Source organism: Monodelphis domestica, chromosome 5 (assembly GCF_027887165.1).
Source record: "Monodelphis domestica isolate mMonDom1 chromosome 5, mMonDom1.pri, whole genome shotgun sequence".
In the NCBI taxonomy this organism is placed as follows: domain Eukaryota; kingdom Metazoa; phylum Chordata; class Mammalia; order Didelphimorphia; family Didelphidae; genus Monodelphis; species Monodelphis domestica.
Genome location: NC_077231.1, coordinates 40,122,398 through 40,139,814, shown reverse-complemented (window position 1 = coordinate 40,139,814; position 17,417 = coordinate 40,122,398). Strand labels below are relative to the sequence as shown.

General features: G+C 40.4%; 1 protein-coding gene across 1 annotated transcript in view; it reads right to left on the bottom strand.

Annotated features, from left to right (window-relative positions):
- RASSF3 (Ras association domain family member 3) overlaps positions 1–17,417 on the bottom strand; it is a 90,300-nt gene that overhangs the window by 4,507 nt on the left and 68,376 nt on the right. The window contains exons 2-4 of the mRNA XM_056800707.1: positions 8,029–8,136; positions 3,004–3,247; positions 1,930–2,039 (exon numbers count right to left, since the gene is read on the bottom strand). Coding sequence (XP_056656685.1) covers positions 1,930–2,039; positions 3,004–3,247; positions 8,029–8,136 — 462 coding nt within the window. The remainder of the gene's footprint in view (positions 1–1,929; positions 2,040–3,003; positions 3,248–8,028; positions 8,137–17,417) is intronic.

Here is a 17,417-nt window from a genome sequence, read left to right as displayed (position 1 = left end):
AGAATTCCAAAGTGGTACTTCTGTGAACAATGGCAGCTTGTATTCAGAAAGCCTCAAAAGTTATAGAATTTTAAAAAAGCAACATGAATAATTTATAAAAGCAGTTTTTCCTTCTTAGTAGCTCAAAACTGCTGAATAGATCATCTCTCATTCATCTTCAGCATCCTGCCAGTGGATAAGTTATTTGCATCTCCATTTTAGAGATGAGAGAATGAGTAACTGTTTGACCCTGGGTAAGTCCCTTGACCCTGTTGGCCTCCAGTTTTCTCATCTGGAAAATGAGCTGGAGGAGGAAATGGGAAACCACTCTAGTATCTCTGCCAAGAAAACCCCAAGAGGGGTCACCAAGGGCTGGATTACAACTGAACAACAGAATGTCAACCATGGAGCTAACAAAGGTCATTCTAATGCTTTTCTCTCAAGAATGCACTGCCCTAAATATATTCTTCCTCATGGGAGGAGACTTCCAAGTAGATAGGTGTAAGCATGATATCTTAATTGTTTATGGCAATACAGTACAGCAGAAAGCATATAGGATCTGAGTTCAAATACTGCCCTTTTCACTTCTTGCCTGGATGAATTTGAGCAAATCAGTCTAAGTCCGAATTTTCCTTCTCTATAAAATTAAGAAGGTTGAACTAGGAGGCCTTCTAAGGTTCCTTCCAGTTCTAAATCTGTCATCCTATGAAATTTTAAAAATTTGTTTAATTCAGAGTCTTGCTTGCCAAAAAGCAGGAGACTCCTTTCCCCCCCGTTTGCAATGAATCAGCAAGGACATTTCTTCTTAGAAATGAACATATGGAAAGTGTCAACTTTGAAATTGAAGCTAGCGGGGTAAAAGCCTAAGAAGAGCAGGAGAAACCTTTGGAGACAAAATACAAAATTCAAATCCCCTTATTGGCGACTTATTAACAAATGCAAACATCTTATTGTATGAACAAAAAAAGATGACTGTATAAATAAGTGTGAACTTGTTTCTACCTATCTATCTATCTATCTATCTATCTGCAATGCTTAATTGTGTTACCAGTGATATACATGTTATAGGTAGATAGATGGATAGATAGATGGATGGATGGAGAGATGGGGGAGAGAGAGAAACAGAGAAAAGGAGAGGGGAAAAGAGAGAGAGAGAGGGAGGGAGGGGGGAGAGGGGAGGGGAGAGAGAGAGAGAGAAAGAGAGGAGAGGGAGGGAGGGAGGAGAGAGAGAAGAGAGAGAGAGAGAGAGAGAGAGAGAGAGAGAGAGAGAGAGAGAGAGAGAGAGAGAGAGAGAGAGAGAGAGAGAGGAGAGAGAGAGAGAGAGGAGAGAGAGAGAGAGAGAGAGAGAGGAGGGAAGGGAGGGAGGGAGGAGGAGGAGAGAGAGACGAGAGAGAGAGAGAGAGAGAGAGAGAGAGAGAAGAGGGAGGGAGAGAGAGAGAGACAGAGAGACAGAGAGGAGAGAGAGGAAAAGAAAGAGAGAGAGAGAGAGAGAGAGAGACAGAGACAGAGACAGAGAGAGAGCGAGAGGAGAGAGACAGAGAGAGAGAGAGAGAGAGAGAGAGAGAGGAGAGAGAGAGAGAGAGAGAGATGAGAGAGAGAGAGAGAGAGAGAGGAGAGAGAGAGGAGAGAGAGAGAGAGAGAGAGAGGGATAGATGGATGGACAGACAGATGCATAGATTACACAGACACACAAACACACAGATGATACACAAAGTGATCCCATTTGAGTTTTCTTGGCAAAGATCCTGGAGTTTCCTTTTGCTGTTTCCTTCTCCAGCTCAATTGACAAATGAGGAAACCGAGGCAAACGGAATTAAGTGACTTGCCCAGGGTCATATAGCTAGCAAGTGCCTGAGGCCAAATTTGAACTCAGAAAGAGTCTTCCCTATTCTGGCCCAGCACTCTCTCTATCCACTGCCCCACCAAACAATTATAAAGGACAGGGCTTACCTCTCCTGTTTCGTGCTCACGCAGAACAAAGCTCAGTGTTTCCGTCCTTGGCCCTGCTACCAAACGCAGATAAAGGGGATGTTCTCGGTCTGAGAGCTTACACGCATAAACTGAACAAGGAAACGACAAGTGGTCACTTCTTTATCCATTGAACTAGCCTGATCCCAGCCTCCCAAGCAATCTGTCTACCACTTGCTTCCCCATCTCAATACAACTGGCCGGTATGAAAACGAGAGAAGCGACACCAAGGGCAGGCAACAGACAAGAGCGAAGCTGAATCAACCAGCCAAAGCCAACATAGCGAGCGCCATGCCTGTTGGTCTTTGCGTTGTTTTCAGAAAAACGATCCGTTACGTCACATGCCAAAACTGTTTTAGAAGACTGCCAAGAGCAGGAGGGGTCTTCTATTATGGAAAAAATCAAGTGAGTCTTTCCACACTCGAGGTCAAAAGCGGGAACAAAAAGCTGCCATGACTTTGGGATCAATTTAAAAGCACACAGGAACCCGCAACTCTCTGTGGCAAAAGAGAAATGCCAGGCAAGTTCTTCTGTCTGCTTGGTCTGAAAAACTAACTGGCAACAGTACTATTTGAATGGAATAGCTAACACTGTTGGACTGAGCAGCAGAGAATTCCAAATATGAGAAAGAAATTAGGCTGGCAAGAGAAAAATGCCACCTGTGGTCTCCTGGCACTCCTTGGCATGCCCACCACGCTTCCTCTTCCCTAGCACTTGGGCACTAACTGCAGGGGTTCCTGGGACAGACTTGCCCAAAGTGGGCAGAAGTCAATATCCTACAGCTGTTTCAAGCTCTATCCAGGAAAGCTAGAAGAAAAAACGAAACTGAAGAGAGTGGCACTGAAGTAGAGACGCCCCACGATCCAGTGAGCGTTGGGGGTAAGCTGTCCGTGCTGGGATTTATTTCCGAGTGCAGAATATCCCATAACGTACAGATGCACCCCCTCTGCCTCATCCAGCTCTTCTAAGAGACGACGGACTAGAAGGGACGCAAGGGAAACGGTCTCCTCTGCTCCTGGGCTGCCGAAGCAGGCCGGGGACAGGGCACATACATACCTTGGTCTTCTCTGTGACAGCGCTTATAAAGGGCAAACTTGGCTGGGCTTTCAGAAACTAGGAATTTTTTGAGCAGGGCTTCAATAACTTCCCGGACGGTGTTGGTGCTGCTGATGTGAAGAGTATTCATGCAGCCATTATTGTTGGAAGCATGTTTTTCAGGGTTCTGAGAAGTCCATGTAGTGACGGGTCTGCATAGTTCCATTTGGACTTTGATGAAACCAGTGTAAATCCCATTGGAATTCTACAACAGGAAGACAAAAGGGCCATGTATTGGGAAGGGTTATAAGGGTTTCCTAACCCTTCTAGATGATTGGTATTTTATGGTATTACCAATAATCGTGTCCTGTTGGTTTGACTGTTGAGAAAGATGGCTTCTCAGCAGTCCAAAGAATTCTGGCTCAGGCCAGTTTATAAAAATATAATTTTATTATGGGTAAAAAAAAACTAAAGGAAGGAATGGTAAAAGGAAACAGGTAGACAGGAAATTCTTATAATATATAGGTCCCCAACCCAACCCAACCTGATCCACAAGGATCTTCTTCTTCCTCAGAGTTGAGGCTATCCTCTCTTCCTAATTAATCTAAAACACCCAAATACTTATCTATCATATCCTAAAATATCAACTTATAAACCAGAGAAATAAATTGGGTTTTGAATCTTCCTTGCTGTCTGGATGAAAAATACAGCTAAGAATCTCCACAGCCTTTCTCCATTCTCACAGCAATCCTGCTGGGGCTTGCACTAGTATTGCACCCAAAAATCTCCTTCACTTGTCTGGCCTGATAGATGAATTTAGATGTGAAAAACTGAGATTTTCCAACCTCACCGAGCAACTCTTAGAACCTCCTTTCAGAACAGGGTCAGCCCAAAGAGTGAGGGTCCGTTGGATTAACTGCCTCTCAAAGCCCCTTGGGAAAATTCTCTTTTATCCATAATCCATCTCTAAGATTCTATTTAGATGTAAAGAAACCCAACTTATAACTCTCTCTTATATAGCTTATCAATACTATTTAACTCTATTTCCTAATGAACTCTTACTTAATTTAACAAATAATTCTCTATAGAAGGCACTAAAATAAGATGGGAGATGGGACCAACGTCAAGCAGAAAAACTCATTTCTATTTGGACTCTTGTATTTTGGCGGCAGATGTTCACTAAAGATTTCCCCTCCAGCCTCAGACGCTTCCTGGCTGTGTGACTCTGGGCAAGTCACAAGCCTCATCACCTAGTCCTTACTGTTCTTCTGCCTTGGAACCAATATATACTATTGATTCTAAGATGGAAGGTAAGGAATTTAAAAAAAAAATTCCTCTAGAGGGAAAGGTCCTAAGTGTGGGGTGGTATTGAGAGGGGAGGTTATGGAGCCAGGAGGATTTTGATTCAAAGTCTAGCTTCTAGATCTGTACTAACTAGCTATGTGACAATCAATAGGGCATCACTGCTCCTTCAAGCTGCTAAACAACACTGTTAAAATGTGTTTCCATTAAAAAAAAAATTTCCATGCTGGAGGTTGCCTAAATCAATAAAATTATAGCTCAAGATCAAAAAAAGAAAGACCTCAATGGGAAGCCCCCGTGAGTCTGTTGGGCAGATGTAGCTTTAGAGCCTCTCTCCTGGCCTCACAGACCCATTCATTCATGCTGCTACAGCCACACACGAGGAGTCTGGACCCATTTTTAAGGTAATACGTCCATTCTAATCCTGCCAGCCAAACCATGAAATCTACCAAGGCCAATAATGAGAAATATCTGGACCGATCGCACAAAGGACAACTAGTGCCTGGAGAAGAAAAGAAAAGAAAGCCACAATTAAAACTTTGTGACACCTTAACAAAAAAGGATAATCTGGGCTGCTGGCAAACATCACTATTACTATAGGCAGAAGATTCTTTTACTTAAATATCATTTCTTACTGAGCATCAACACAAAGCAGGTTACAAGGAACTTTTGAGGTGCCTCTAAGATTTTTTAAAGTAGGTCAAATTCGGGCTGTAACAGGTAACCTCTGGAAATCACAAATGTTTATTCATAATTTAGGAATGGAATTAATTACAACTTTATTTCTTGGGTTGCTGAAAAGAATCTAAAGGAAGCTGGGGATAAGTTAAGGATTTGGGGCCACGGGACAGCACTAAGTGGAAATATTCGAGTCAATTGGTTTAGCAAATGGCAACAGTCAATGGAGAGGCTTCTGGAGGATTCTCCCATGACACCTTCTGCCAAACTGGAGGAGAATTGAACCTTCAGGCACTTCTGAAGGCCCATGGAAGACAGATGGTCAAAGGGAGGGTTCCTAGAAGACTCATGGAGCATATGGCCATGATCCTCAGGAGGCAAAAAAAAGGAGGTGGAAGATCAAAGGAATCCATGCATTTTTCTGGCCCTCCTTTTACAGAATTCTACCAAAAATTCTAGATATAATTTCATGTAACTAAATTGTGTTTTCTTTCCTCCAGCTGCCTTCTGTCTTCTAACCTCCTTGCCTACCCTTTCCCATTGTCCACCCTTACGTTATTTGGGGTTGTCCCCAAAAAGGCGGGAGGTTCATCCTGCTGTACTAAGTAGCAATCAAGTTGGAACACCTTACATGATAAGAGCTGTAGCAGCAATGAAGCTGCCTAATTTTATTAAAAAGGGAGGGGAGTACCAAAGCACAATACATATATTATCTCAACCCAGTCAGGTAGTTACTGCCTATAGAGTTTTCTATAGATGAGGAAACCCAAGCTACAGGAAGATAACAATCTGTCTATGTTCATACAACTAGCAAGTATTCAAGACACAAATGAACCCATAATGCTCCTTACTCCAGACTCCAAGGGTTCTTCCATTAGTCTATCCTGCCTTTATAAGAGACCATCTTGTCTTACTCCTCTTTTAAAAATAGAAGGGGGAAAAAAGCTTTGGAAAATCTCAATATGTTTCTTCCTCTATTATTGTATTAATTTATTTTTAAATCTTATATTTTGTTACAAATTCTCTCTCTCCAGCTCCTCCTCCACTCGCTAAAAAGGAAAGAAATACAATACCCGTTATGTATATATATTAAGTCATGCAAAATATATTTTCTCATTAGCCATGTTTTTGGGGGGAAAAATAAGAAATAGAGAGAGAGGAAAAAAATATGCTTTAATCTATGTACTCATAGATTCTCTATCTGGAAGTAGATAGCATTTACTTCATAAGTCCTTTGGAGTTGTGGTGGATTACTGTATCAATTAATTACTAAGTCTATAGTAAGTTATAAATATGTATTATATACTAAAATATATCTTCATAATATTGCTGTTACTGTGTAGATTGTTCTCTTACTTCTGCTCATTTTGCATTGCATCAATTGATATAGGTTCTTCTGAAATCATCTTCACTAATTCTTACAGAATAACATGTTGTCACAATCATAACTTGTTGAGCCATTCTCCAACTGCTGGGCATCACTGTGGTTTCCAGTTCTTTGTCACCACAAAAAGAGCTACTATAAATATTCTTATACATATTTTGGTCCTTTGCATTTTTCTTTGCTCTCCTTGATATAGAGACCTATTGGTGGTACTGCTGGGTCCAAGGTCCATGTAGAGTTTTATAGCTTTATAGCATAGTTCCAAATTGTTCCTCAGAATGATTAGATAAGTTTACAATTCTGCCAACAGACCATTCATTAGCTTACCATTATCCTTTCAACATTTGTCATTTTCCTTTTCAGTTATCTCGACCAATCTAATGGGTATGAGTGGAACCTTAAGAGTTGTTTTCATTTGCACTTCTCTAATTATTAGTGATTTAGAGCATTTTAAAAATAACTATTAAAAGGCTTTGGTTTCTTCTTCTGAAAACTGCCTATTCATATCCTTTGACTTTATTGATTGGGAAATGGCTCCTATTTATATTAATATATATGCTTATATATATTTTTTTCAATTCAATTCTTTATCTACTTGAGAAATCAGAGAAACTTGCTTTTAAAATGTTTTCCCAGTTTCCTTCTTTTCTTCTACTTTTGGCTCCATTGGTTTTGTTTGTGCAAAAACTATCTATCTGTTCTCCCTCCTATGAACCTCTCTAGCTCTTATTTGGTCATGAACCCTTCCTCTATCCACAGATCTGTTGAATAATTTGTTCCCTGTTCCTCTAATCTGCTTACACCATCAACCTTTCTCTGTAAATCACAACTCATTTTGAGTTGATCTTGATGTGAGGTGATGGTCTGAGCCTAGTTTCTGCCAGACTACTTTGCCGTTTTTCTCAGCAGTTTCTATCAAAGAGTAAGATCTTGCCCCCATAATTGGGATCTTTAGGGTTATAAAATACCAGGCTTCCCTACTTTTTTATGAAACAAATCCTCAGAAGCTCATAATTACAATAGCCTCTTTTTATAACAACTCACTTTTGTCAAGTGAATTACTTAAATATTCCAGGTAAACTCCATCCACTCTCCTCCATCCTCCACAGCTCACTGTTTGTCCACAAGTCCACAGGCCTAATTCATGATGGTTTAGAGTCAGTCAATAAGCACTTATAAGTAAGCAGGATCTATGCTAAGCTCTGAAGATACCAAGAAAGGCAAAAGACAGTTTGCTTTCAAGGAAATCACAGTCTAATAGGGTACACAACATACAAACAACTATGTACAAACAAGCTATGTACAGGATAAATTGGAGAAAAAAAAAACAGAGGGTGGGTGATTGGGGTTAAGTGATTTCCTAGGGATATACAGTTGGGAAGTTTGAGGCCAAATTTGAACCCAGGACCTCCCATATTTAGGCCTGGCTCTCTATCCACTGAGCCACTCAGCTGCTCCTGTACTTTACTTTTAAATGATCTCTCCAACTCCAGGCAAGCCAACAGACCTACTTATGAAACAGAATCAACATGAAGAAAGAGAAAGAATTCACTCAGCCTTCATGGCACATCTACTTTGAACATTAAACTATTTCTCATTTTTATTCTGATATTCATTTTATTCTGAGATTCAAAATGTACTAACTATTCACACTAAAAAAACTGTAAAAGCAAGCATCTTACCAAGGTCATCTTCAATTTGTCAGTAACAGCTAAATTGTAGTTGTGAACCTTCTCTTTGATTTCCTCTTTGCTGAGATAATTGTGGGTTTCCTTCTCTTTCTCCACATCCTAAAAGAAAAACAAACCACACCACCCATTAGCAATGGGAGAGAAAAAGCCGAAAAGCCAGGATTTCTTTTACATTCCAGGGAAGAACAACCTTGGCGCACTTAACCTTGAAGCACACCCACACCCCACAGCCCTGCTGCAGCTCTCAGGGAGTGAGCGTCAACCTGTTCTGGATATTTAAAAGCAGATCCTAAAACTACATTGACATAGATGGCATTTGTATCAAAATCCTTCTTGTTAACAAGTCCGTTCTGGGCAGGAGAAATCATTGTCGAAGCAGGCAGCTAAATTGCTTCTGTCTCTGATCCAGACCAACAATTTCCATTCCATGCAACAGTTAGTACAATATTCCAAAAAACATCCCTACCCCAAGCAGAATCCAGAAATCCATACATTGTGCCATGCACAATCTGTGTCCGAGGATAGGGAAACAATAAATATCAACCAGAAAAAAATCATATTAGCAACGTACGGAGGGCAATTTAATTTCCTGAACCTCAAATTACAAAGAAATCCTGTAATCAAGGGATCACAAGATTATAGACCACAGAGCTGGAAGGGCCTTTAGAGGGTCAGTCCAAACCCCTCATTTTATAGATAAGTTAAATGAGGCCAGAAAAGGTAAAAGGTTGGTCTGTGATCACACAGCCAAGCTAGTAGTAGAACTAGGACTCAGTTTTAAGTGCAGTTCTGTTCCCACAAAACCCTCTGCTTTTCCTCATGGTAAGGACTATGTGCCTTAGTGTTCTGAAACAGATAGGGACTTTCAGTAAACCTGTCTCTAACTAAAGTGGAAAATCATTAAAATATGTCTAAAGTAAATCAGTAAATTGAGTCAAGAACAACCTAGTAGCACAGTAAATAGAGTGTAGAAGAAACTCAAATCTTGAGAAACTCAAATCCAGCCTCAAACACTTACTAGTTGGATGACCCTGGGCAAGTCACTTAACCCTATGGGCTTCAGTTTCCTCATTTAGAAAATGAGCTGGAGAAGGAAATAGCAAACCATTCCAGGATCTTTGCCAAGAAAATCGAACATGGAGTCACAAAGAGTCGGGCACAAATAAAAAATAAAAAGAATAATAGCTAACATTTCTAGATGCTTTAAATTTATAAAACAGAAATATTATTTCCTTTTATCTTTGCAACCACACTGGAAGGTAGGTTCTATCATTACCTTCATTTTACAGACAAGGAAGGGCTTTTCCTAGGGTCACACTTCTGCTCTTCATGATTCCAAGTAGACAGATTATCAGCTATACCATTCTATTTACTATAAAGGAGATACTATAAGTCAACTGTTTGGAGCTGACTACAGAGATCCCTAAAGACCTAGAACATTAAATAATGATTAAAATGTAATCACAATCACCCTACCCTCCCAGGGACTGCCACGGTTTGGAGAAATCATTTGGGGGTTTTAAAAATCAAGAGAAAAGACTTCACAACTTAAAAAGGAAAAAAAAAAAGAATTGGGATAAAGGAAAGTGGAAACAGATTTTTAAATGGTCAGAGGCTTAGTCTAAAAATAATCAATGTGATTATATAAAGAGCAATTAAAATTAGATTTATTAAACCACCCCCCTCCCGCCCCCATGACGCTTTTGAACACTTGTTTCTTATGGGGTACATCATGCTAGCCCAAAAACAATCCTCACCGCTGGCTATTATCCAAGCTGGCATTTGTTCTCAATCCTCTCAGGGCAGCAAACTAGTGTTATAAATACCCTAAGGATTTCTACTACAGTACTATACTCACACCAACACCATATATAGTCTGAAATCGCTCTTTGGTTCTCAAGCTCAGCCCGGGGTTGTTTAAGACTTGGAGAGGGGAACCAACTGGGAACAAGGTCCCATTCCCTCTGGAAAGGAAACTGCTCTACCTTGTTTAAGGCATATAAGGTCAGCATTTGGGATCACTCTTGGGAAACAGAACCAACTCAAAAGCGACGTGAATCCCAGTTTTCATTCAGGAATGCCTACAAGGTCTCTTTCAGTTATTCAGATCTCCTAGATTAAAGCCATACTCTTCCCCCCCAACCCCCCAATCTTCTTTTCAGTGATTTCTACAACACCAGCAGGTATACTACAACAGATATCCTGATTCTTTTAGGGACAAAGGAAGCAGAAAACAAGGTTTTGGACCTCCCCCTCCCCAACTTTCAGCATTTCCCGAGGCTTCTTGAGCCACACCACATGCTACAGTTTACTTAATTCAAAATGAAGAACAACTTAAACCAAATGGCATGTTTGCAGAAAGAAGGGGATCCCCTGGGGGATCAGATGCTACTTTCAGGATGGGCTGGGAGGGACGGTTGTTCTATTGAATTTTAACATTTTAAAAAATACTCACCATGTGGCAAGCACCATGCTAAAGGCACATGTCAAGTAAGTTATCATTGAATTCCAAAAGGATTTCCCATTTGTGGCTGCATTTTCAAGGTTTTTGTAAGCAGCACCATTAAAAGAGCAGGCAATACCTAACATAGGTGGCCCTGATGCTCTCTATGGGGCATTATAAATAAGCCAACCAGCCAGGTAAGGCTCACTGATTCCTTTGAGGGGGACGTTTTGATTCTTCTCTTTGCTCTGTAGAAGATTCAATCAATTTTCAATTATCTCTGATAATAGCAATTACTGTAACATGTTTATCTTTTTTGAATTATGCTTTGTTTGGATGTTAACATTAGGCTAAGGTATTCTATAAGCACATGCCAACTGATAACTAGAAGTAGTAAGAGAAAAACAGAGAATGGTCAGGAGTAATGAAAAAATAAAAAACCCAAGGATTCTAATTCCTGCTCTGTTCCTGAAAGCCTTCCCCACCCCCTCTTTTAATTCCAGTGCCTACCCTCTGTTAATTATTTCCAATTTTTCCTGCATATAGCTTGTTCTTCTGTGTGCAGGTTTACATGTTGTCTCCTGCATCAGATTTTAAGTTCCTGGTTATATTGCTTTTATCCCCAGTGCTTAGCACAATGCCTGGCATATAGTAGGTGTTTAATAAGTGTTTATTGATTGATTGCTCCTAAAACACCATGTTGGACCTTGAGGAAGTCACTTCCCATCTCTAGGTTCCAATTTTCTGATTGTTGAAATAAAGGGGGATTATTCTAGCTAGACTCTACAATTCCCAGGCACTGTAGTTTCTCTGTCAAGTTCCTTCTCCACATCACAAGCTGTCTATTAGATATTTCAAGTTGGATGTTCCATGGGTATCTATCTCAAACTCAACATGTCCAAAACTCATTATCTTTCCTGTCAAATCCATCCATGTTCCAAACTCCCCTAATTACCACTGAAGGTCCCATCATCTTTCTTTTTTATTCATTCATTCATTTATTTTTAGAGACTCTTGACTTAGAATCAGTACTGTGTATTGGTTCCAAGGCAGAAGAGTGGTAAGGACTAGGAAATGGGGGTTAAGTGGCTTGCTCAGGGGTCACACAGCTGGGAAGTGTCTGAGGTCAGATTTGAATGCAGGACCTCCTGTGGTCATGCCCACCATATTTCTATACTTACTCTATTTTGCAACACAGGTATAATCACTGACTGACTCCTCACTCTGACTCACCCCAAATATCCAGTCAGTTGCCAACTCTGAGCATTTCTATACCAACAATATCTCTCAAATAAGATTGCACAGCTACCACTCTAAGGCCTTCATCATCTCTGAACATGTCATACTTGGTTAAGAATTCACCTCTTGGGCCACCTCTATGAAAGTTACCTAACAAGACTCTCTTCTAATGTTTTAATATTTGGACCATATATTCTTCTTTAGTTTATTGTGTTGTGTGGTATAAGATGTTGGTCAAATCCTCATTTCTGCCAGACTGTTTTCTAGACACATTATCTACCTACTCTGAAGAAGAACCCCGAATCAAGCAGAGATATTTGGATTTCAAAATTTAGAGAGACCTTAGAGATTATTTGGGAAAATAATAAGTGAACAAAAAGTTTACAATGCAAGTAGAGAGCTCATCTCTATGTAACTTATTTGGGGATTGATTAAACAGCACATTTAATTATTTTTTGTTCTTTCTTATCTTTGGGATTTTTTGTAGTTTGGGTGGTTCAGTCATTCAGTTGTGCATGACACTTTGTGACCCCAAGAACCATAGCATATCAGGCCCTTCTATCTTCCACTACTTCCTGAACTGTCCATATTCATGTTTAATGATTCTATGATATTATCTATCCTTCTCATCCTCTGATGTCCCCTTCTCCTTTTTGTCTTCAATCTTTTCCATCACCAAGAGTCTTTTCCAACAAGTCCTGTCTTCTCATGATCTGGTCAAAGCATAACTGGCCTTCCTAGTTCCAAATAGTTTGAGGTCTGAAAGGGCAAAAATGTCATTCCTAGTTTTTAAAAATTAGTTTTCTTAATTTTATTTCTTCATGTTAGCCCTGGAGAAATCACTTTGGGGGGAAACTTCCCTAAAGTACTGAATATCTTTATTCCCCCTAAATCAGGAAAAGACCTTCCCATAATACTCCAAATGTTATTATTGTCTTGACCACATGTGCAACCTGAACAAAATGCACTCAAATTGTATTTTAGGGAGTAGCTAGGTGGCTTGAGAGCCAGGTCTAGAGAGGAGAGGGTCTGAATTCAAATGAGGGAGGCAGGAAGAGAGGGAGGCAAAGGGGGGGGGGAAGGGAAGGGAAGGGAAGGGAAGGGAAGGGAAGGGAAGGGAAGGGAAGGGAAGGGAAGGGAAGGGAAGGGAAGGGAAGGGAAGGGAAGGGAAGGGAAGGGAAGGGAAGGGAAGGGAAGGGAAGGGAAGGGAAGGGAAGGGAAGGGAAGGGAAGGGAAGGGAAGGGAAGGGAAGGGAAGGGAAGGGAAGGGAAGGGAAGGGAAGGGAAGGGAAGGGAAGGGAAGGGAAGGGAAGGGAAGGGAAGGGAAGGGAAGGGAAGGGAAGGGAAGGGAAGGGAAGGGAAGGGAAGGGAAGGGAAGGGAAGGGAAGGGAAGGGAAGGGAAGGGAAGGGAAGGGAAGGGAAGGGAAGGGAAGGGAAGGGAAGGGAAGGGAAGGGAAGGGAAGGGAAGGGAAGGGAAGGGAAGGGAAGGGAAGGGAAGGGAAGGGAAGGGAAGGGAAGGGAAGGGAAGGGAAGGGAAGGGAAGGGAAGGGAAGGGAAGGGAAGGGAAGGGAAGGGAAGGGAAGGGAAGGGAAGGGAAGGGAAGGGAAGGGAAGGGAAGGGAAGGGAAGGGAAGGGAAGGGAAGGGAAGGGAAGGGAAGGGAAGGGAAGGGAGGGAGGGAGAGAAGGTGGGAAGGAAGGGAGGGAAGGAGATTTGTAAACTGCAAGAAATAATACCTGTGAGCATTTTCAGATTTAAAAGGCATAAATGAATCTTACCTTCATGAAAGCTATGAGAAAACCAAAGAAACTAAGTATGGAAAAATGAGCACCACAGAAACAAGAAGAGAAAGAGAGGAAGGAATGAGGAAAAAAGAGGGATATTATAGAAGGTGGAGAAGGAAACGTACATTGTTCTTTAATTGTGATAAGGAGGAAAGAAAACTGCTTGTGAATGCCATGAGTGATTTGTGTTGACATCCACCAGGGTGAGTGCCACACCTCGGTGTCTGTCTATATTCGGTCATTTTTTACACGTCCCTTTCTAAACAATTCACTTTCCTTTCACTTTGCACCATCGTCATAGAGGGGTTTTCAGTGAGGGCCAGTTTAAATCTCCACAAAGTGAATCCCTGCAAAAATCTGTTTTTGAAACCGTCTGGTTTCTTGGCTGATGGGTGGGGTCACTTTGGTCTCCAGATTCTCAGTTACCCAAGTAATTTTCTCATGAGAAAACATCGTATGCTGTAGAGATGGAATTGCTTCCCCTATTATGCCAGGGAGAAGATGGGATTAGGGATTGGACCATCTCATCAGCCACAAGATTGCCATAACAAGTCCATTCTATGCAAACTACATAGAATAAATAACATGTCCAAGAACATAATCATTCTTAGCTCTTTATTCTTTTTATTTTCAATGCTGTCCTACATTGAAAAGTTTTCTGCTGCCATTGTTGTTGTGGGGTCATTTCAGTCATGTCTGACCCTTCATGACCCCATTTGGGATTTTCTTGACAAGGACACTAGAGTGGCTTGCCATTTCCTTCTCCAGCTCATTTTACAGATGAGGAAACTGAGGCAAACAGGGTTAAGTGACTTGCCTAAGGTCACACAACTAAGATTTGAACTCAGGAAAATGTCTTCCTGACTCCAGGCTGAGCATTCTGTCCACTGTGCCAGCTAGTCTGCAAAAATTAAATTTAATAATCATTAGTGCTCTAAAGTTAGTGACTTATTGATATTATTAACTTACTGCTAGAATTAATTAAATGTCATTTTCCTTCAGGAAGCATAAGCTCCTTAGCAGAATATAGACTATAAGTAGAATCTAACAGAATCCTAGTAGAATATAAGCTACTTAAAGACAGGGGCTCTTTTATTTTCATCTCTATCCTCAGAGCAGAACACAGTGAGTGCTCTATAAATGTTTAATGAATTGAACAAAGTGTTTTTCTAGACAATTTTGCACCAATCCAACAGGAACAAACTCACATTTACAAGGTGCTTTAAGGTTCACTTTCCAAACCACAACCCCCCCAAGGAGAGAACATTATCAAGTCCAGTTCAAAGATGACAAAACCGAGCCTCAGTTTTAAATAGCTTGGCCAGTATCCTACAGCTGAACTGGGATTTGAATTCAGGACTTCTGCCTTTAGTTCCTTTTCCCCTAAATTATAACTGCCTCCAGTTCTATATTCATTCTAGGATCCGATCCTTTGGTTAAAGGTTCAGAGTTGTGACAACTAATCGGGTTTAAGGGAGGAGATCTGCAGTCAAAAGAACAAAGGCGAATGGCCAGCAGAAGTGAACAGATTCAGTAACCTGGATTCAGATTGTTCCCTAATCAATTCTACTAGGCATCTTGATGACTAGAGCAGGGAACAAGGATCCCGGAGACCTGAGTTCATATTTGGCCATAGACATTTCCTACCTTTATGTTCCTGGGCAAGACACTAAGCCTGTTTGCCTCAGTTTCCTCATCTGTAAAATGGGAATGATAATACTAATAATAACACCTACCTCACAGGCTTATTGTGAGAAACAACTGAGTAAGCACTATGGAGCTGCTTTATTATTATTATTATTACTATTATTATTATTATTATTATTGCTAGACAGGTCAAATTACTGAAAGCACAATGCTCTTGCCTTTTTCAATATTTCTCAGCTAAAGGAACTAAATTGTTTCCTAAAGATGATTTGGTAAACAAAGTAGCATTCACATTATATTATTTATACCAGATGTCCCGGCAGATACACACAACAGAATAAGTTAGCAGCACCTGTAACTGAAAGGGCTATCCTTTCCTCATTGTCCTTGGCTTCAAGTCTCTTTTGTTCTTCTTCTTCTTTTTTTTTTTTTAAACCTTACCTTCTGCCTTGGAATTTCTAAAGCAGATGAGGAGACTAAGTGACTTGCCCAGGGTCACACAGCATAAATATTTTTAGAAGTGTGTGTATTTAAATATATGTATATATTTAAGATCTAAAAATAGGTTTAAGACATATGTGCATATATTTAATATATAAACATATTTAAATGTTTTATGTAATATCTATTAAGATATGTTTGTATTTAATATATATGTATATCAAATATTTAAATATCTATTTAGAAACCCTTACCTTCCATCTTAGAATCAATACTGGGTATTGGTTCCAAGGCAGAAGAGGCTAGGCAGAGGGGGTTAAGTGACTTGCCCAGGGTCACACAGTTGGGAAGTGTTTGAGGCCACATCTGAACCCAGGACCTCCACTCTCTAAGCCTGACTCTCCTTGCACTGAGCCACCCAGCTGCCCTTATTTTCAAGGCCAAGGGTCTCCCCTCAAACCAAGGGAAACCAGAAATCAGGTCATTTTTTTTTTTGCTTTGCAGGCACCATAATTCACATGGTTATGAATAAAGGAAAAAAAAGCCTGCCTAGTCCATTTCTTAAAATAATAAAGTACTGAAAAGCAAGAGTACTCCAAAACACACAAACAAACCAAATTCTGTTTAGTCTGATCGGTTCAGGGCAGCTGTTTCTGGGCTCTACTAAACTTCTATTCCTGACCTTAAAAGTACAGTTTGTTGCTTGGTTCATCTCTTTCCCTGGTGACAAGCTGCAGAGTCACAGCTACAAGCACTGATGCTTATCTCAGTACACAGGCTTAGTAAGTGGATTCACAGTGACCACTGGTTGGCCTTTACTATGGCTAAAGCAAAGAACTGAAGGACTGATTTCCACGATGCCTTTGTATTATTTTACAGTGCCTCATCTTGCCTGGATTGGAGCTAGCTTTTTAGATATCTCTACCAATACAGCCTTGGAAAATAGCTTTTTATATAATTAAGTATATTTTGTGTATTAACATAAATAAATTAAACTATAAACTCGGTAAAAAAAATAGTAATGCAAACATTTCAAAACTAAAAAAGGCATAAAATGGGGGCAGCTAAGTGGAGCAATAGATAGAATGCTTGGGTTGCAGTCAGGAAAACTCATCTTCTTGAGTTAAAATCTGGTCTCATACAATTACTAGCTGTGTGACCCTTGGCAAGTCACTTAACCCTGTTTGTCTCGTTTCCTTATCTATCAAATGAGCTGGAGAAGGAAATGGCAAACCACTCCAGTATCTTTACCAAGAAAACCCCAAATGGGGTCATGAAGATTTGGATATCACCGAAATATCAAAATAACAAAAAAGCAACAAAAATATGAAATTGTGAATATCTGTCTTCCCTGCCTGATTATGTATTGTTTGAAAAAAAAATTGGGGGGAAGGGGGGAAATGATGATTCAAACTTGACACATTTCCTTAACTGTGTTCCCTTCCAAACGTCCTTCTGCTATTTTCTATTTTTTTTAATGATTCAGTGATGTTCTTTTTTTTCCTTTTCTTCTTTTAGTATGAATACCACTCCTCTAGTTCCCCAACTCTTTTTCCCATTAGCAAAATAAAAACCTCCCCTTATAACAAACCAATATCATGTAAACAAAAACCACACCCTGGATGTATCTGAAAACCTATGGCTAATCTCACTCACACACACACACACACACACACACACACACACACACACACACACACACACACACACACACACCCCAGCTCATCGCCTCTTTGCCAAGAGGTGAGCACCATGACTCATCATCAGTCTTTGGAAATTGGAATTGGTCACAGTGGTTTGGTCATGGCCATTTACTGTTGGTTTTTCTT